We start from the raw sequence: 22,154 nt of genomic DNA on the forward strand, positions 1-22,154 counted from the left end.
TTGTCTGTTCGACATATTCCCCACTTGAAGCCAAACCACCGCCAGACGATGGTCCCCTGCAGTTTTTTGGGGGAATTAATTAATTCTTCCTTCATTCGTATTACCACTTGCACAGCTGCGCTAGCATCACAGCTAACATTAGCCATGCTGCTACCTCTCTGCTGGGAGAGGGCGTATACGTATGTGACGTATGTAAGAAGCTGCGCTTGCTGTCTGTGAGAAGGAGACACAGGAAAGAGTGAGAAGAGCCTGTCGTGTAATGCCAGCAGCTAAAAGCAACTGCGTGAGAACGTATACTCGAATATCACGATATAGTAATTTTCTATATCGCACAGAGACAGCTGACATTTTTACCGGTAACTTTTAATTCACATGGCCGTCTTAACGGTTAGGACACAGACCTGGGGATGTGTTGAAGGTGTGCTGGAAAATGCGGAACGGAAATTAGGGAGCAACAGAAAAGTGGAATGTATTATTTAAATCAATGCGTTGGAAAACACGGACCGGAATTTTTTTTAAACTGGATCTGGATCGGCATATTCCTATGCCTTGCCGTACGCATTTTTTGGCAAATATCGGCGGCCGATCCGATCCAAATATCGGATCGGGACAACCCTAACACACACACAGGATTCACGGACAGACTAAAAGCCTTGTTTTTCGCGACTCACTAGTGAGAAGTGCCGCAAAGTAATACAAATTAAGAGGAAAAGTATGATTGCAGAGCCAAATTACCCTTTGTGGGAATATTTCAGCTTCAACGCGAATGGGCAGTACAAGCTTGTGAAGATGGACGAACGAGCGAGATTGCTGTGATCACGTGATGGCAACAACAAAAAGAAAACAACCCGACCTAGTTTTTACAACCGGGAAAAATGCACTTTAAGATGTTTAATAATATGTTCAATATGTATTTAAGTTAAATGCTTACTTACAGAAATGAAGGTACTTTTTATTTTTATAGCAGGGGTCTCAAACTCGCAACCCACGGCCAATTGCGGCCCCCAAAGACGACATTTTGCAGCCCCCACCTTAATATGAAAGTCTAATGTTAATGCGGCACGCAAGTTTTATATGAATGGAACTTCATAGTGTTGTGTGTGGAGTTTAACAAACCTACCAATCACGGGGTATATGGCTCTCGGGGGCGGGACATTGACCGGGATTGATACAAGCAGAGAAACATTTCTCAATGAGTGAAAAGTTACAGCAGTGTTGCCGTGGAGTTGTCTTCTCTGCCTCATTTCTATTGGGCACACGCGGACATTCCTCCCAGCGCGCTGCGTTCACAACACTACCAAAAAACGTTTTTAAATTTGCTACCCAGTGGGACATTATACGTTTATGTCGTGGCTTACTTTGGTGGATCCCAAAATGTGCAGAGGACAAGAGCGGTGAGTGCGACAAGTCTTTTATTGTCCACACTGTCAATGATTCAAAATACAAAAACTACGGTGCCAGGAGAACAAAAAGGCACTGCAACAAAAGGCTCAGGCACAAAACACGATGAGCAGGCACCAGGCAGGAAGGCGCACAGTGTCCTTCGGCAATAACGGTCCCCGATAACCCGGACCAATTATGGGATCACACTGTTATTTGTGTGTCATTATTTTTTATTTGCATCACGCTATTCTCATTGTATTTGCGTTGCCTCACACGATGAACATTACATATATTTCGATTTGATTTAATTTGTCCTTTATTACTACACCTAAAACAACAGCACGGTGTCATTTCCTCTTCATTTTTGAGTAAGACCACGGCGGATAACACTCCGTGAGCAGTCGCCTTTTTGCATTGGCTATCCCAGTACTTTGTACCATTTACAAATGCCATGGTGCTCATGTCATCATGAAAGACATCAACATCACGCGCAAAAACAAAGGAGACCTGTTATCCTCCGCCGAGCTGCTGAACAGGAAAGAGCGGAAATGACGCACATTGCGTAAATGACATTCTCCGTGCATCGAGACGTTCTCTGTGCGTTGGCTAAACACGACAGTGACAACAGAATTAAAATATATTCCACATCTCCAAACATGTACCGGTATTCACTTTTTTTTTTACACTACCGTTCAAAAGTTTGGAGTCACCCAAACAATTTTGTGGAATAGCCTTCATTTCTAAAAACAAGAATAGACTGTCGAGTTTCAAATGAAAGTTCTCTTTTTCTGGCCATTTTGAGCGTTTAATTGACCCCACAAATGTGATGCTCCAGAAATTCAATCTGCTCAAAGGAAGGTCAGTTTTGTAGCTTCTGTAACGAGCTAAACTGTTTTCAGATGTCTGAACATGATTGCACAAGGGTTTTCTAATCATCAAATAGCCTTCTGAGCCAATGAGCGATAGTTGCTGGAAATGGGCCTCTATACACCTATGTAGATATTGCACCAAAAACCAGACATTTGCAGCTAGAATAGTCATTTACCACATTAGCAATGTATAGAGTGTATTTCTTTAAAGTTAAGACTAGTTTAAAGTTATCTTCATTGAAAAGTACAGTGCTTTTCCTTCAAAAATAAGGACATTTCAATGTGACCCCAAACTTTTGAACGGTAGTGTATATCAATTCCTAACGTATTTATTTATTTTTCATAGTATTTAGTGTTAAAAATCAGACATTTGAGAAGATCCAAATTTTTTCAACAAAGCTTTTTTTGTGGAATACCTGATGTGGCCCAGCCTCACCCAGACTCTGTCTTCAGCTGCCCTCAGGTAAATTGAGTTTGAGACCCCTGGGATAAAAGGTATTAACTTCCAATTACAGTAAAATGGTAAACAATTTACCAGTGATGAAAAAATAAGTGCATATCCTTTTAAATGGTTACCTGCATTATTATATATTATGATTACATTACACTATTAATACTGTATAGTTTTTATTGATTATTTAGGAGCATATTGTAGCCAAACGCTCTATGTCTGTCTGCATAAAACCAAATATTTTTAAGGTATATTATTAAATGATTGCATATTGTTCTAATGTGTGGCACTCTGAGACAAGAATATGTTGATTGACAGTCTAAAAGTAACATGTCTTCATTCACTCGTTATTTTCGCAGTTTTATGCATTTTCTGTATAAAATATAAAAATTGCAAATCGAATTGCAATTTTGGAGAGAAAATCGCAATTAGCTTTTTTTCTTAAAACCGTGCAGCCCTACTGTGAAGTCACGCTAAATTAAATCACTGCTCATGTTAATGAGCAAGTTAATGGTTTGTTTGTGAACCCTCCATTCTGTTGATCAAATCTAACAATGCAGAACCTTTTTTTTTTTTAATGTGAAGAAAACATACGGTACTAAGAATAAACAGAAGTTTATCTGTAGTTCTAATTAAAATGTGTATTTCTTAAAACTCACTTTTTATCTCTCCCACGTTATTCCTCTGTCCTATGGAGTCTATTGCAATTAATTATGCGAATAAAGCGATGTCATCTTAGTGACTTCTAGCAACTTTTCTTAATGAAGAATTGCAACATTGGGGGTAAACTACTTGCTGTGTTTTAGATTGACAAAATCCTTTTCAACCTTAAATCATAAACAGAGAACGCCTGCAACTTGACAGAAGCATACAGCTGACAATAAGAGAGCCTTTAGTGGGGTTTCTTTTTATAGTTATAATGAATTGTTACTATAATTATTATTAGTTAACACAGGAGAGTAATTTGCCAATTAGCTCAGAAAAAAGTACTTTTTTTGTAATCTGGAGTCTAATTTTAAGTTTAAAGGCCTACTGAAACCCACTGCTACCGACCATGCAGTCTGATAGTTTATATATCAATGATGAAATCTTAACATTGCAACACATGCCAATACGGCCGGGTTAACTTATAAAGTGCAATTTTAAATTTCCCGCGAAATATCCGGCTGAAAACGTCTCGGTATGATGACGTTTGCGCGTGACGTCACGGGTTGAAGCAGACATTTTGGAATAGCACAGTGGCCAGCTTAAGTCGTCTGTTTTCACCACATAATTCCACAGTATTCTGGACATCAGTGTTGGTGAATCTTTTGCAATTTGTTTAATGAACAATGAAGACAACAAAGAAGAAAGCTGTAGGTGGGATCGGTGTATTAGCGGCTGACTACAGCAACACAACCAGGAGGACTTTGAGTTGGATAGCAGACGCGCTATCCGACGCTAGCCGCCGACCGCACCGATGATCGGGTGAAGTCCTTCGTCGCGCCGTCGATCGCTGGAACGCAGGTGAGCACGGGTGGTGATGAGCAGATGAGGGCTGGCGTAGGTGGAGAGCTAATGTTTTTAGCATAGCTCTGTCGAGGTCCCGTAGCTAAGTTAGCTTCAATGGCGTTGTTAGCAACAGCATTGCTAGGCTTCGCCAGGCTGGACAGCATTAACCGTGTGGTTACAGGTCCAGGGTTTGGTTCGGTGTCTCCTGATAGTAGAAGTAATAACAGTATTGTTGATCTTCTGTCTATCCTTCCAGTCAGGGGCATGTTTCTTCTGTTTCTATCCGCAGTTAAGCACGATAAATAAATGATAAATGGGTTATACTTGTATAGCGCTTTTCTACCTTCTAGGTACTCAGAGCGCTTTGACAGTATTTCCACATTCACCCATTCACACACACATTCACACACTGATGGCGGGAGCTGCCATGCAAGGCGCTAACCAGCACCCATCAGGAGCAAGGGTGACGTGTCTTGCCCAAGGACACAACGGACGTGACTAGGATGGTAGAAGGTGGGGATTGAACCCCAGTAACCAGCAACCCTCCGATTGCTGGCACGGCCACTCTACCAACTTTGCCACCCCACCCCATGCTATCACGTTAGCTCTGAAGCTAAAGTGCTTCACCGATGTATTGTCGTGGAGATAAAAGTCACTGTGAATGTCCATTTCGCGGTCTCGACTCTCATTTTCAAGAGGATATACTATCCGAGGTGGTTTAAAATACAAATCCGTGATCCACAATAGAAAAAGGAGAAAGTGTGTAATCCAATGAGCCCTTGTACCTAAGTTACGGTCAGAGCGAAAAAAGATACACCCTGGCGTCCTGCACTGCACTCTAATCCTTCACTCTCACTTTACTCATCCACGAATCTTTCATCCTTGCTCAAATTAATGGGGTAATCGTCGCTTTCTCGGTCCGAATCACTCTCGCTGCTGGTGTAAACAATATGTAGATGTGAGGAGCTCTTCAACCTGTGACATCACGCTACTTCTGATACAGGCAAGGCTTTTTTATCAGCGACCAAAAGTTGCGAACTTTATCGTCAATGTTCTCTACTAAATCCTTTCAGCAAATATATGGCAATATCGCGAAATGATCAAGTATGACACATAGAATGGATCTGCTATCCCCGTTTAAATAAGAAAATCTCATTTCAGTAGGCCTTTAACTGCTTACACATTTGTATGCAAATACAGCATGTTTGGTGTTTCGGGTTACAAAAAACCCCTAAAATGTTGATAAACTCATGAAATCCAAGACTGAATCCATTTTATTGAAAAATAGAAACCTCAAAACATTGCAACTTTTGCCCTAACTTTCCGAAAAAGCTTGTGCGAATTCAGGTATTGTAGGCAATCACAAAAAAGTCAACATAATCTTGAAGGGGATTGACTGTCTCACTGTAGAAATTCAAAGGTATTTTGAAGGAATATCTAATCCTAATTGTAAAAATGCTTGATTTACACTTAATAGGTGAACTTTCTCTATATGTTGTTTGGCAGTTAGTGCTACCTACAGAAAGCAACTAGGAGAACAGTGCTACAGTACTGTAGTAGTTATAATGTGCTCAGAATAATGGTCTTTACTGAGTGAGTTTTTACTGCAATCAATGCAAAATCAATGCTTTACTGCTTTGAATAGATAGTCACGGCCTTAAGCTAGTTTGTACAATAGCGTCGGTTTTAGAACCAGCTGCCATGTTGTGGTTCACAATGACACGGTGGAAGAGGTAAGATTAAATATAAAGATTAAACGATTGTGTGTGTGTGTGTGTGTGTGTGTGTGTGTGTGTGTGTGTGTGTGTGTGTGTGTGTGTGTGTGTGTGTGTGTGTGTGTGTGTGTGTGTGTGTGTGTGTGTGTGTGTGTGTGTGTGTGTGTGTGTGTGTGTGTGTGTGTGTGTGTGAGAGAGTGTGCCGGGGTGTCAGGGGGGAGGGGCTTTTTTTTTTAAATATAGTAATATGCCTTCTTAAAGTCAAGACAGGACTGCTTTAGAAACCAGATTGCCTCTTTATGGTCCCAGCCTTGAAAGTCTCTTTGAAAATGAAGACCTTCAGGTTACCGGTGCACTTTGCACTCCTGATTTGTTTTGAATATCAAACCTCAAAAGAATCCATTTAGTTCAAATTAGATTGAAAAACCAAAGTTTAAAAGAAGTGTACTTTGTAATTATTGACATGCCCTCTATAGCAAACAGAAAATAAATAACATAACCAACATCAATTACAATTGACATGTTTTAATAGAATGAGTTTATAATTTTATAATAACTAATAAATGAAATTGGACCTTGTGCACATCAGAACTTATGATTTAAACTTGCCTATCAAGTAGGAGAGATTGACCCTGTTGGAATTTAATGGTCTTCTGAATGTGTGAACAGAAATATATTTTAAAAACACCCATGTTTTAATCTGAAGATCTGAGCCATAGTTTACAGATAGATTTAGTAAGGCTCCGTTCACATTGCACACAAAATCAGATTTTTTTGCCCTCATGGACAGATCAGATTTTTCTTTTGCCGTTCTTAACACTCCAAAGTGCTTCAAATCTGACCTTTTCGCATCTGATTCAGGCCACATCAGGAGGTATTCCAAATCTGTTTGGAATCTGATCTTTTCAAATGAGACATCAGTCTAAACGCAATACGACCTGTATGTGACATTTTCGTCAGCTTTAGGCGAGCTACGTCATTCATGTGCGCGGGGAAACATGCAGCACGCCAGCGGAAGTGGATACTTTATCACAACATCCGGTTTTGGTGAGCAAAGTCTATTTTTGACGGCCGAATTTTTTCTGCAGTGTAAACGTAGTCAATGTGATACCTTTGTGCAATGTTTCTTAACCATAGGGCCCAAGCTCATTATTGGGCTGTGAGCGCCCCCTAGAGGTCCGCCAAAACATCGTTTTTTTTAGCTGTGGTCCGTATGGGCCTCAGCGGTACTCAGTTGTAATACACCTTTCCACCACTTGTGGCAGTAATGACAAACTCAAACAAACGGAAAAAGTCTAAAGCTTAAGCGCAAAAAATATGATTAAAGTGGTAAAGCGGTATTTTAACTTACACTTTAATTTTATTGACAGTTTAGTTAAACATTCATTATTAATTTAGTTTATTTATTTTTGTGCAACATAATTTTATGTAAAAAAAATGTTTTGGTAATTTAAGAATCCCTTCCCACGCAGTATATTTTGGTTACTACATGATTTTTCTTATCAGCTTGATCTAAGCCTAAGTTGTATGTGTTAAATAATAATTTAAAGGCCTATTGAAATGATTTTATTTAAACGGGGATAGCAGATCCATTCTATGCATACTTGCCAACCTTGAGACCTCCGATACCGGGAGGTGGGGGGTGGGGGGGCGTGGTTGGGGGCGTGGTTAATAGGGGAGTATATTTACAGCTAGAATTCACCAACTCAAGTATTTCATATATATTATATATATTTATTTTATTATACATATAAATAAAATAAATACTTGAATTTCAGTGTTCCGGGGGCTATCCAGTAGATGGCAGTATTGTCCTGTTTAACTTCTCCTCCGTTCATGACTCGGCCACCGTGTTCAATAGAGAAGTCTGTTATACAAAATATACAGGCAACATACATACCCCTTCCCCTTCGAACTGTCTTGGATGAACTGAAATTCTTGTTTCCATTCGTTTTGGAACTTGCAAGCGTATTTCTTCATCTTGCTCGTCGACGGCGTCGCCATGTCTGTAACTTCCTCGTTCTTCTGCTTCGTCTCCTTGTTGTGTGCGCAGTTGTGCACTCTACTCTCTAAAAGCCGTAGATGTTATTAAAGATTAAAGATTAAAGTACCAATGATTGTCACACACACACTAGATGTGGTGAAATTTGTCCTCTGGACGTCATTGGGCAGGCAAGCTGTTTATATTGTGGGAAAGCGGACGTGAGAACAGGCTGTCCCCACTCATGTCCGCATTGAGCTGGAGGGGGCGTGGCCTCCAGCTCCGGCTGAATACCGGGAGTTTGTCGGGAGAAAATTTCTGCCGGGAGGTTATCGGTAGAGGCGCTGAATACCGGGAGTCTCCCGCTAAAAACGGGAGGGTTGGCAAGTATGATTCTATGTGTCATACTTGATCATTTCGCGATATTGCCATGTTTTTGCTGAAAGGATTTAGTATAGAACAACGACGATAAAGTTCGCAACTTTTGGTCGCTGATAAAAAAAAGCCTTGCCTATACCGGAAGTAGCGTGACGTCACAGGAGGTAGGATTCCTCACAATTCCCCGTTGTTTACAATGGAGCGAGAGAGATTCGGACCGAGAAAGCGACGATTACCCCATTAATTTGAGCGAGGATGAAAGATTCGTGGATGAGGAACGTTAGAGTGAAGGACTAGAGAGGCAGTGCAGGGTGTATCTTTTTTCGCTCTGACCGTAACTTAGGTACAAGGTCTCATTGGATTCCACACACTCTCCTTTTTCTATTGTGGATCACGGATTTGTATTTTAAACCACCTCGGATACTATATCCTCTTGAAAATGAGAGTCGAGAACGCGAAATGGACATTCACAGTGACTTTTATCTCCACGACAATACATCGTTGACGCACTTTAGCTACGGAGCTAACGTGATAGCATCGGGCTCAAATGCAGATAGAAACAAAATTTTAAAAAACCCTGACTGGAAGGATAGACAGAAGATCAACAACACTATTAAACCATGAACATGTAAATACACGGTTAATAATTTCCAGCTTGGCGAAGCTTAACAATTGAAGCTAACTACGCAGCGGCGGCGGGCGTTGTAGCTTTTAACGACACCCCGGCCGCCATTAGAGTCGGCAAGAAACATATATTTCCCCAAAGTTACGTACGTGACATGCACATAGCGACACGCACGTACGGGCAAGCAATCAAATGTTTTGAAGCCAAAGCTGTACTCACGGTAGTGTGTCTTGTATCCAGCTCAAACACAACACAACCTCCTGATTGTGTTGCTGTAGTCCGCTGCTAATACACCTATCGCACCTACAACTTTCTTATTTGCAGTCTCCATTGTCCATTAAACAAACTGCAAAAGATTCACCAACACAGATGTCCAGAATACTGTGGAATTGTTCGATGAAAACAGAGCAGTTTGTATGGTGACACATTGGGTCCGAATACTTCCGTTGCCGTCGTGACGTCACGCGCATACCTCATCATACATAGACGTTTCCAACCGGAAGTTTAGCGGGAAATTTAAAATTGCACTTTATAAGTTAACCCAGCCGTATTGGCATGTGTTGCAATGTTAAGATTTCATCATTGATATATAAACTATCAGACTGCGTGGTCGGTAGTAGTGGGTTTCAGTAGGCCTTTAAAGTTTGTTTAAAAAAGGCAGCAGCACGAGTGCGGGAAATGCAACTCTATGAGCCGAACAAGACCGCAACAACAAACAAACTCTGGTTGAAATGCATTTTACTGAGGTGGAATCATTTACACCAGGTATGTATGATGATACCATGTATGATGAGAAAGAAGCACAATGCACAGAGCTATCATTAAAGCAGTCACTCTGCACGCTGCCAAGATGTTTGAATGTAAAAGCCTGCCGTTATCCACTTACTAAAACTATTATATAGTTTTCTCAGTGTTTTACATGATTATTTGCATACAATTTATAATACTACATTTTTTATTTACTGAACTATTTATTTAAGACATAAGTTTTAAGTTATCACATTATTAATAGCAATGTTAGAGATTATTATGTATTTGCATGTACCGGTAATGTGCCATGCTACAGAAGTATTGCTTCCCAGAGGAAGCTCTTAATTTAGTTATTTGAAAATTATTCCATAAAAAGTAAAAATGTATATCTAGTCTAAAAAGAATAACAATATTCAAATTATTTTTCGATAAGAGTAAGATGCCGTGTACGCAGTGTAATTTCAAACTACTAGTTTTTGATCAAATAAAAGAAAAACTTGTTTCGAACGTTCTTTGTCTCGGTCTGGTTTCTTTAAAAAGTAGGGGGGGGATTGTAAATATAGTTTGTAAAAACATCTGAAATTTTATTTTTATGCTACGTGCATAAATGAGGCCAATTGGACTAAGCCATTAAGATTCTGCATTGCTGTTAGCAACACCGAAGAAAGTGGAGGCACATCTGTTGTTGATTGACAAAAATCTAATAAATAAAACAAAATGTTCCCCAACAGTAATAAAGTGATAAAATAGTGCAATATGTGCCTGCCAAATAGAAAAGCAACATTCAATTAAAGAACATGAAGAAATTAAGAGTTCAAATGATAAACTGCATTTTTTTTCAACTAAGAAATCATAAAATGTAACTAACTAAAGCCTGTGCCTCTAGATGAAATATGAAGTTATACAGTACATAAACTACTCATTTTGTTGTCAAGTTATTTTTAGGCTCATTTGATCGGTTAAGTTTTCATTATCGGAATTATTAATGTGACGTCATAATTTCCATTATCGGTTGATAATTATCGGTCGCCAATAATATTGTGCATCCCTACTAAAAATAATATTGAACTGTTGCTGCTGAGCTCATCTTTAAGACACCATAAGCATTAAGGGAGAAAGGATTTCTGTGTCGACAATACTCCTAGTAAGACACCAATAGAGGTCTGCCGTGTCCTGGCAAGTTCATAACCTGTGTTTTAACTTCACAATTTAACTATTTCCAGTAAATATAAAAAAGCTTCTAAGCTTCTAAAAAAAATCCTGACCATTTCTGGCTTCTTGCAAGTTATATATTGCTGGCATAAATTCAAACCCAATGTGAATGAACAAACAGAACCTGTTTGCTCTTCGACTAGACTGTTCAGTTTGTCCTACAAGTCATATTGTATCGCCTCTCATACAAGTAGGCTTTATCAGTTCATTAGATTGGTCAGATATAGTCTTAGACTTAAAGGGGACTAAATATGTAAAAAACAAATTGTCTTGCCTGATGTTACCTGCTTGTGTGTATTTGGGATCCCCAAAAGTCCCGAAAATTTGAAATCAAACCGTGGAGGTATTGCGAAGATATTTATTAAATAATCTTGCCTTCCATCAAACTTCGGCCAAACGAGCCATTTGGAAATTGCTTTAACTTGTGACGTTATCTGACCTGTGACGTCAGCAGGTATCTCGGTATATGGTAGAGATTTACCCGAAAAGCTGTGTGAAGAGAAGACGCAGTCGAAATGAAGGCACGAAAATAAGATCACTCACAAAACGGCGCATCCCGAAGAGACGGTCTGAAAGCGGCTTCAAGACAGTCTGTAAAACAAACTACCGTATTTCCTTGAATTGGAGCAGGGAATATAGTATTCGCACGTCTAGAATTACTGCCGGGTCAAACTCGTTTCTCAAAATAATTAACGCATGCTTGGCCTTATCGCCGGTTTATTATTGAAGCCGGATCAAATTCGTTTCGCAAAATATCAATTTTATTATCGCATTTCTATAATTTTCACCGGATCAAACTCGTTTCGCAAAATATTTAGCATATGTCTAGAACTTCCACCGGGTCAAATTCGTTACGTCACGAGTGACGCATCTGTCCTCATTTTCAAAATGGAGGAAGCTGCTTTCAGTAGTTTACAATCGCACAAAGGAAAAAAGATAAAGAGCTATTCAGTAGGATTTAAGGTCCAAGCTATTGAATACCGGTACAGTATGCTAAAGAGAACAGTAAGCAGCTATGTTTTATTAATATACCGTAGCTGCGTGTGTGAAATACTGTATGTCATTAAATGACTCCCGCCTCCTGGTGGTAGAGGGCGCTGCCGCGCTAGTGATCCTTCTTGCGACTTCCGGTACTGCAGAAGAAGTGAACACACGCAGCAAGAGATTTTTTTTTCTTCCTTTTAACAAGGAGGATTACATACCGGTATCTAAAATAAAACAGTTTTCTAAACTGGACTTTCAATCGAAGCAGGAGGTAATAATTAAAGAAATATCTCCATCGAGACAGAGAGACTTTTAAAACTGAAAAAAGAAAATAATGAAGACTTCTATAAACAAGTTATCGATGCTTTTGGTCAGAAGGAGCTGCAAATGGACTCCATTTATAAGTACAAGTAAGACCATAATAACGTTTTTTTTTATTAAATGTGCTTTTCATGATGGTATGCTTACATCACACTCAAAGCGCACGCCTAAATTTTATGGATTCCTTTTGGTAAACGCCGGAGTGAGAAGAGGTTTTAAAATAATTACCGCATGCACGGCCATCCCGCCGGTTTCCGGTAAACGCAGGAGTGACAGGAGGTTTTAAATAAATTAACGCCCCTGCGGCTATTCAAGGAAATACGGTATGTAAAATTTCACCATTACATTTAGGGATAGGAATCGAAAACCGGTTCTTGTTCAGAACCAATTCTTAGTGTATCAACTCCTTGGAATCACTTGCCATTTTGTCAAGCGATTTGGAATCACTTGCCATTTTGTCAAGCGATTCGCTTATCGATTCTTCCAGGTGGGGATAACGTCATCACGCAACGTGCGTACTGCATAGTGACGTCAAATTTCAAAATGGCGATGCCCAGTCGAAAAAAAACTAACATTTTACAAGAAAGGATTGCAATGGCGCTACTTGTAATAATTATAAGGCTGCTACTTCATCAAGAGGAGGACATGCGATCAATATGCTGAAACATTTGTACACAAAGGATGCAATAATTAAAAATTAATGTCACGTTTTTGAATCGCTCCGATCTCATTCCAGGCAGCAGTAACGCTAGCACATCATCTGAATACAACAGGCAGTGTTGGGCAGTAGCTTGTTACGTGTAGCGAAGCTACGTAGCTTAACTAAATTTCCCAGTAGCTTGGCTACTTTTTAAATGAGTAGCGATTTCCATAGCTTAGCTATTTTTAGACTCATGCAGCGGGTAGCTTAGCTACAAAGCTACAAGCTACAAAAGAAGAATGAGGAAGAAAAGAAAGAAAAAGACAAATGGATGAGTGAAACTCCACAGGAAGGGGACAAAAATATACGGGAAAAATCAATGATTATTGGTTGGTTTACTACTATGAGTCACGATTAGTTAAGATTACGGCAAAACATTACGGACAGGCCAATCAGAGGCAAGATAGGGCTGGTCATCGACCCAAGAAGGGAAATGACAACAGACGAGCACATCCCAAATGACGACGAGGGAGTCGGAGAAGAGAAGAGGGAATCTTCACGGGCTATTACATTTTTTTTTCTAAAAACCTAGTGGAAGATGGCAAAGGGATTCTCTTTCTTAGATTTTTCTTTTAGCGATGTAGACGACGTCCAGGAAACCCACAATGCATCTACTTGACCACATTTTGGACACATGTATGCATTTGGATAAAACAATGCCCAAAACATTTATTTTAGTTGTTTACCTTCTAAGCCCTCATCAAGACTACTTTCGACATGGAAGACATGGAACACACCAGGGTTTCCCCTAAATTGCCAAAAAACCTGTGGCGGTGGTGGTGTGGTTACGGGCGTGGTCAATATGAAGTCATCACATGATTTGCTGTGATGCATACATTCTTTAAAAAGGCAAAAAAAAATGTGAATATACATTTAAAACAAATCTGTTAAGTATAGTATTGACATACATATTTTTGTTACATAATATCGTTTTGGTCTATTTTTAATTGGTTGCTGCTTATTGTACAATGTAATTAGTTAAGATTTTATTATTACTTTTAAACAGTTTTCTCCAATCCTTTTAGTCACTCGTTCTTTAATAACATTGACTTGCAACAAATGTAGCATTCATTTCTGGTGTTATAGGAGGGTTGCATATGACGTCACATTGGGGTTTTTTTCTTTGCGGCTTAACTCACACGATTGTCAAGCAGCTTGAATGTAGCATTGAAACAAGTGAGAATTAGTGTAGAGTTTGAGTATTGCTGTTCTGTTTTGGGTGTTCCAGTCGTTCAGATAGAGAGATAGGAAAGAGCTTTCAAAGAGTCCTGAAAGAAGTGATTCATAAAGGTAATAAAGTGAGGGTAAAAACGAAACTGTATCAAAAGAAATGGCTCTTAAAAATATCACTTTCATCATCTTGTGCAATACAATCAGACAATGCGATCACTTTCTAAAATGGTTGTTTGAACGTTTGATTTGTTTGAGAAACTTTCTGTGATGCAATCGAGTTTATCCTCTACTATATTAGAAGTTTTTCATAGCAGAACTAAACGTTCTTTTGTGGTAGCTATGCCTAAATATAACTACGAAGACCTGGTAGTGCAAATAAACTACTGTCAAGTTAAGTACTAGTAATAAATATTGTGATTGTTGGTCCAATCCACCATACTTTTGATGTTGGTTTTCATAACAGAAACTAAAAGCTTAGTAGCTTGTGCAGAAAAGCCAATTGCTTTATTCGACACGGATGACCACATTATAGCGTATTTAGTAACATTTGTTGGCATCAACAAAATATTATTATTAATAAACTAGATGAATAAATCTCTCGTAGGCTTAACAACATACTACATCTTGTTATCGCTAGCAAACATTGCTGAACAACAGGGACATCTATAGATAAACAATGAGGCAAAATATGAATTTCACATCATAAAAACAACTGCCGACATGAATTGTAAATTAGACTAATATTTGTAGCAGGAATTCAACTGCAAACAAATGTATCCTTTTTCTCATTAGCAGCAAGGCACTCGTTATGTCAATCAAATACATTACTTAGCAATGTACGAATAAGTCCAACTTTGTCTTTCACCGATTAATACTTCATTTGTGGACTCCTCAGATGTAAAGATATGATGTGCTTTCATTCTTTTCTTCTCTAAATACCGTGAATGTCAAGTGACGTGAGGTAGCAGTAACCTCTTGGTAATAATAAATAGTATAAATCTTAAAAAAAAATATATTTTTACAAGTGTAAAAATCCACTCCATCCTATTTAAAATATTTTCTTAATGATCGCTTTTATATTTGCCATTAAACCTTAATACCTAAATATGTACTGATTCATGTAAATAAACAGTAGCCTAATGGGGCTCCAGACCTTCGTCTGAAACCCGGAAGTGTCCACATGTGCCTCTAGGTCACGTGATTGCAACCCACCTATTGGACACTGAACTCGTGTTTAGAAACCTTTTACCTTTGTCGCTCCATATCCGCGACGAAAAGTGACTCGAGCTGCAGTGAGCCTGACGTTGCCGCGCTGCCTTTCTCTCATTAAAAGCCGCCAATTTGTAAAGATCGCTGTCCGCGGGTATACTTTGGATATATTAAAGTACGTCCACAGCGCGGACGCGCTGCCTCCGCTCCAGACAACCTCGTGCGTATAGCTTACGTCATCACAACATTCGGCTTTGAGAGCACAGTTCCAGGAATCAAAATACGTCTTCTTCCGGCCAAATTTTTCATGCATCATTAGTCAATAGTGCGCAAATAATAAACTATATATAGCCACTCATACTGTAACTACCTGCTGGTGTTAGTGTGTACAGTATGTTAGTGTGTTATGATGGTCTTTTAGGTATCCCCATAAAAAGAAGTCTAGTGGTGTGACGTCTGGACGGAGGGTTTTTGTTGAATACCCTCCACGTTCACCAGACCTCACACCACTAGACTTCTTTTGATAGGGATACCTGAAAGACAAGGTTTACGCAATGGAACCTGCAACAGTCATTGACTTGAGAGCAAACACTGTATGTGAATGCATGCAAATACCAAGGGAATAGTTTCATGATGTGTGCTATTCCAGAACATATCAGTTAGAGAACAGGCGGTGACAAAACAATAGAATGATGTTTGTAAATTATTTTACATGTTGAAAATAAAACGAATTATAATAAACAGCTAGTTTACAATTATTTAAAGTGTGTATACATTTTTGGGGACACCCTGTAAATGCCTTGGGATGTGGGGACCCCAAGAGGAAGTTTTAGGGTTCCCCCTGCTAAATGAGTTAATAGTAATGGACCCTTATTGGAGACATTTGGTTCCATATGTAGACTCTCAGTTACATTACCATTAGTAATATGTTTATTTTAAATATGTCCAGTTTTATTGATTTCCGTTCATGTAAAGATGGCGTTTGTTAAAGCGGAAGTGGACTTTTTTTTGGAATTTTGCCTATCGTTCAATCATTATGAAAGAAATGACGAATGTATTTTTTTTAATGTATTCTAAAATAGAAATATAAATAAATGCGATCAAATGTTTGCTTACAATGGAGGCTAAGTGAGTTGCTCTATTCTGCCTATAAAGCCCTTAAAAAAAAACATCTAAACACCTCCATTAGGGTTTTATATACATGATGAATGTATATGTGTAAAATAATAACAGGCGAATGTATAATCATTTTTAATATTTATGTATTTTGATCATTTTAAGCATACGCAGCGCACTAATTTCACAAACGCAACACGATGTATACTTTTTTTTTCAACAACAAAACCGATTACTGCTCACCAGACTTCACGAGAGCCAACAAACATAAATCATCACTTACTCTACAAGGTCTGCTGTCATAAGGATGCTGATTGATGGAATATTGTTATATTCTTGTTTAGATGACGAATTACTCATAATCCTCGCAAGGAAAAGGGAGGTGGAGCCAAGAATCTTTTCGTGTCATTCTCGCCATTACCGGGTCTAAATTGGCTGTCAAAATGTACCAACTTGTCGGAATACGTCCTCAACCTTCTTCTAACCAGATGAGATGCATGATTTATGATCTACAATAAACTTCCAAAGAGCAGGGAAGTGAGGAAACAGCTGACCACTTCATGTAAATATAGCAGCATAAACTGGTGATCACGTTGCCGCTATAAATAGTTTGTCTGCGTTAGCGCTTATAATAACAACATCACTAACACTTGGTTGATATTCTAGTCAGGAAATGTAAATAAGAGTATTGGTACCGCTTTTTGGATGGTTATTTATTGGATTTTATGGGCGGAATAAAGGACATCCATTGGCTCCGCTATGAGCTGACTTTTATTTAAGTTTATTTACAAGTTAGAATGCATTAAAAAAAATCCATTCGTCGTCATGTCTTTCATAATGATTGTGAACGATAGGCAAAATTCCGAAAAAGTGCAGTTCCCCCTTAATGTCTCTTTTGTGACACAAAAATGTTGTTCCTTTGGCCAAGTAATTGTCATTTTGCCACTGTGGTTTCTGTTACAACAGTAATTAGTCCCTTGCTGAAAAGTCTCCATTCGAGTATATATTATGGTTTTTATCATTATTATTGTTTCACTGCCTTCTGACTGGCTCCATGGCGGGCAGTTCCCGTTCCAGTTCACGTCTGCCGCTCGACGAATGCAGCGACTAAGTTTGTGGTCTCTTTGCTACAGTAAACACTCCTAAATTTGGTAGGTGAATGTTTTAAATGTAGTCAGTTTTCCTCCCACCAGATTTTCTCTCAGTCATTATATTACATAGGTGTAACTCACAAAATTAGAACATCCCGTACAAATCCATTTATGTCAGCAATTAACTTCAAATGTGAAACTAAAATGTGATATTTCATTACATGCAAAGTCAGATATGTCAAGCCTTTATTATCGTTTTGATGATCTGCACTTATACTTTTTGAAACCCCACAGTTTCTATTCAAGTTTTTCATACACTGTAAGCCACAATCATTAAAATTATAACCAATAAAAGGCATGACATGCCTCACTTTGCATGTAATAAGTTAATATCACATATTACTAAATGTTACATTGTTGTGTAATTTCCATTTTATTTATTTTGTTAAATTCTACAGAAGAATATTTATTATATTTATTTTCAAAAAAGTACCTTGTTTCCTTCTAAGATACAGTATGTATGTGACCTCACTGTAGGCTTTCTAAGGTTATGTTACCTCTAAACTTAACAAAATTGAGGCTAATCCACCTTTTTTTATCTTGTTTTCCATATAAGAATCGATAAAAGAACCGTTAGGAACCGAATTGTTAAGCAGAATCAAAAGTGGAATCCGGACCGGAAAAATCTTTAACCCATTCCTAATTACATGTTATGGAGATCATAAGGAAGTGTTTTAAATGTAAAAAAACCAAACATAATATTAGGTGCCCTTTAAATTGGCTGACGAATCTTCGTCCAAGACTAGATCTGAACAATCTAAATCCATGAGCATGAACTGATGAAGCCTACTTGGATTAGAGGTGAAACGTCTTCTAAGACAAACTGATCGGTTGAATGACCTGGATGAATAAGAACATACATAGACTATTTGGTTTGAGGACTGTTACACCATGTTTGTGTGTACTGATCAGCATAAAAGACTCCAAGATTTTGTACGTAAAGCAAAAAAGGTAGAAAGAAGGTGGCTAACTTATCACTAAGTATAATTTTCAAAGGTGTTAGACTTGGAATGTAAGACATCTTTACAGCACCCTGAGTTTGTTTAATCCTACTGATGTGTTGTAGCAATAATTATTATAATGCGTTAACTGACGTGCGGGTTATAGTTTATCACCATTTGTCAAAATGCATGCATACTTCAAAGCACAGCCTCAAGGAATTCAAGTGTTTGGGTGAGGAGAAGATGGGATACTTACTGTGTCATCGCTTCGATAAGGGTTGAGTTTGTTGTACACCGCTTCAATAACACTTCGTCTGGGGAGAAAAAAGAAAATCCTTAGTTAATGGATATTTCTAATGCATAGAAAAAAAGACATGTACGAAACAGGTTATTGAATATCATGGTTATTATAAATCACATACTTGCTTGCAAGCTCTCCTCCAGGGGGAAGGTTGGGGATGCTTTCTGATGCTAACGTCCTCATGACGTGGACCAAATCTGGTGCTCCTTCATCCCCCTGCTTCTTGAGGATGTCTGATAGAGGAAAATATAATTTTAAGCTATTTTAACACAGAGGCAGAGATTTATTCAACAAAACAGCATGGACATCTACAAATGGAAAGTAATGATAAAACAGAGGGAAAAATGTGCTGACTAGAGATTATTAGGTTGATATTATGTAATATAATAAATTATACAGTTCTCATATCCAGGTACTCTCTTACTGAGGTTCTATACTATGTAATGGGTTTTAATGAATCAGCTTAGCTGCCAATTGTAGTTACATTGGAAAATATCAACCTTTATATAAGGACAGGGTTAAATATCAGCCTATAAGAACTACTTATTGTCGATGCAATATACATTTTTTACAAACACAATGATAAGAATGATTGATACTGATTGTATTGATTTAAACTTCAGCAAATATATGACTAAAAACATCTAGATAAAGAAAAGGTTTTCGAAATGGGAAGCGAACAAGAAGCGTTTCTTGTGTCATGCATTTACTGTGTAATCAAATACAAGTGTTTATAAAAGGCAAAGTACAAGGCCTGGGAGTGTGCATTACCAGGTGTGGAACATGCAGAGCACCTCTACAAGCATGCAGCCCAGCCTTCGACGAGCGGGAATCCTAACTAGCAATTAGAGATGTCCGATATTATCGGCCTGCCGATATTATCGGCAGATAAATGCTTTAAAACGTAATATCGGAAATTATCGGTATCAAGTTTTTTTTTTTATTATCGGTATCGTTTTTTGGGGTTTTTTTGTAATTTTTTTTATTATTAAATCAACATAAAAAACACAAAATACACTTACACTAAGTGCACCAACCCAAAAAACCTCCCTCCCCCATTTACACTCATTCACACAAAAGGGTTGTTTCTTTCTGTTATTAATATTCTGGTTCCTACATTATATATCAATATATATCAATACAGTTTGCAAGGGATACGGTCCGTAAGCACACATGATTGCGCGTGCTGCTGGTCCACTAATAGTACTAACCTTTAACAGTTAATTTTACTCATTTTCATTAATTACTAGTTTCTATGTAACTGTTTTTATATTGTTTTACTTTCTTTTTTAATTCAAGAAAATGTTTTTAATTTATTTATTTTATTTTATAAATTTTTTTAAAAAAGTACCTTATCTTCACCATACCTGGTTGTCCAAATTAGGCATAATAATGTGTTAATTCACGACTGTATATATCAGCATCGGTAATTATAGAGTTGGACAATATCGGAATATCGGATATCGGCAAAAAGCCATTATCGGACATACCTACTAGCAATAGTTCTAAGACGACAGAGCCTTAAGACACTCTTTGTTGTTTGGTCAAATTTGTGTTGTTACTATACAGCCTCTATTAGACACCGATCAAACAGTCATAACATTCCGATCTAATGCACACTAGCCATTATACCTTCTAGTTTGTTGTGCCTACCTTCTACTCTTGATTCCAGATACTTATCCAGCTCAGCCTCCCGTTTAACTGCCTCTGGGGATACCTTTGGCGCTCCAGGGAAACAGATTAAAACAACGCTCATATTGTCCCGACTTCCCTGTGGAAGAAAAACAAAGGTCAGATTTAGAACAAAGTTGTGCAAATATTCCAGCATGATTTTGCTGAGATAAAAATAGCCTACCTTATACAAGCAAGTGTCAACAATTTCATTGCTGACTCTTTCAAGATCATCTGTGACTTCTAACCTTGACCTGACAAAGTCACACAGTTCTTCATTGGCCATGACATCCCAGATGCCATCACAAGCTAAAATAATAAATTCATCTTCAGCTTCACATCTTTCTATTGCATAAACTTCAGGCTCTGGAGAGACTAGTTGCTCTGTGGGGCCTTTTCCATGCACACACTTGTAGTCGAAATCTCCTAAGGCCCGAGACACGGCCAGGGAGCCATTAACTCGCTGGATCATGACTGAGCCACCAGCATTCAGGATCCTTTCCTTCTCCAGAGGGTTGTTGGGTTTGTGATCCTGCGTGAAGAAATGCACGGCTCCCCCCCTGCTCAGGAGTCCCCGTGAATCCCCACAGTTAATAAAGTAGACATGGCTGGGTGAAACCATCACTCCGACCGCTGTGGAGCCACTGCGGTCCACACCGTGCTTCTTCTCCAAGATGGTTCGCATGTGATCATCGATCTCAAGGAAACCTGTGCGGATGCCGTTTTTTACACTTTTCACCGATGGATGCTCCTGCAGAGCACTTTGGAAGTCTGAGTTGCTGGTGATGTATTCCAACAGGTGCTCACAACAGTACTTGGCCACCTGAGAGCCAGCATGGCCATCATATACAGCAAAGAATGACCAGAGGTCAAGACCATGAGGCAGGCCAATCACTGCTGTGTGTGCATCTTCCATCTCTACCCGCCAGCCCTGCATACTGCTCAGCCCATACTGCAGGCTGTTACCCTCACCATGGGAATTGTACTTTTCCATCTTTGGTTTGTCCAGAAATGCTCCCATTTTGTCCTTCTTTAGACCTGCAAAATACATAATTAATTAAGAAAAATACAGCATGAGTTCAGCCATCAAATAGATAAATCATATCGTTCATTCATTTGTCCCCAAAATTTGGCAACCTAGTATTCAGGCTGCTTGTACTAGTCTAAAAATAGCACGCCTGTGTACATATTTTGGCTACATAATATTAGGCACACTTAGTGTAGACGGATTTGAAACGCCCTTTCTCGACTGCCTAACCAGGTTAAATATTAAACCAACGCTACTGTCGATTCTGCAACTCACATTCGAAACCGAACACATTGTAACATCTCTATGACCTTCGCACTACAACACACTAGAACGGCGGGTTAAATTAGTCAAAGCCTTCGTAACTAGCACTGAATGCTAACGGTGGCTAATCGACTAGCCACACGGCTGATAAGCAACATAAAATGATCGTTGTGTTCATCAAATTAAGTCTTCTTAGAATGGGACGCCTTTTGAATGTATTTAAATAAACAAGCGGACTATGTGGAAACGTTTAAACCACAAAACAAATAAACAATCAGTCTTTCCTACTTGCGGGCCTTGACCCTTTTCCCTCATAGCTAACTTCTGCTAAGGCAAGGAGAGCCCTCGGCCTTGCTAACAAGCTAGCGATGAAGCTAAAGAAGCTAGCTTTGGCCAACCGTTCACGTTACCGACTCAATGATAAGACATTGTACGACTTAC

The 22,154-nt window shown here is 38.8% G+C and overlaps 1 protein-coding gene across 2 annotated transcripts in view; it reads right to left on the reverse strand.

The window, feature by feature from the left end:
• The window catches only part of ppm1aa (protein phosphatase, Mg2+/Mn2+ dependent, 1Aa), a 52,952-nt gene that overhangs the window by 30,398 nt on the left and 400 nt on the right, over positions 1 to 22,154 (reverse strand). For both annotated transcript variants that reach the window (XM_062042168.1, XM_062042169.1), the window contains exons 2-5: positions 20,607 to 21,460; positions 20,405 to 20,522; positions 18,873 to 18,984; positions 18,707 to 18,764 (exon numbers count right to left, since the gene is read on the reverse strand). In XM_062042168.1, the coding sequence (XP_061898152.1) occupies positions 18,707 to 18,764; positions 18,873 to 18,984; positions 20,405 to 20,522; positions 20,607 to 21,443 (1,125 nt within the window). In that variant the 5' untranslated portion in view covers positions 21,444 to 21,460. The remainder of the gene's footprint in view (positions 1 to 18,706; positions 18,765 to 18,872; positions 18,985 to 20,404; positions 20,523 to 20,606; positions 21,461 to 22,154) is intronic.

This window comes from Entelurus aequoreus, linkage group LG03, assembly GCF_033978785.1.
Source record: "Entelurus aequoreus isolate RoL-2023_Sb linkage group LG03, RoL_Eaeq_v1.1, whole genome shotgun sequence".
Classification (NCBI taxonomy): domain Eukaryota; kingdom Metazoa; phylum Chordata; class Actinopteri; order Syngnathiformes; family Syngnathidae; genus Entelurus; species Entelurus aequoreus.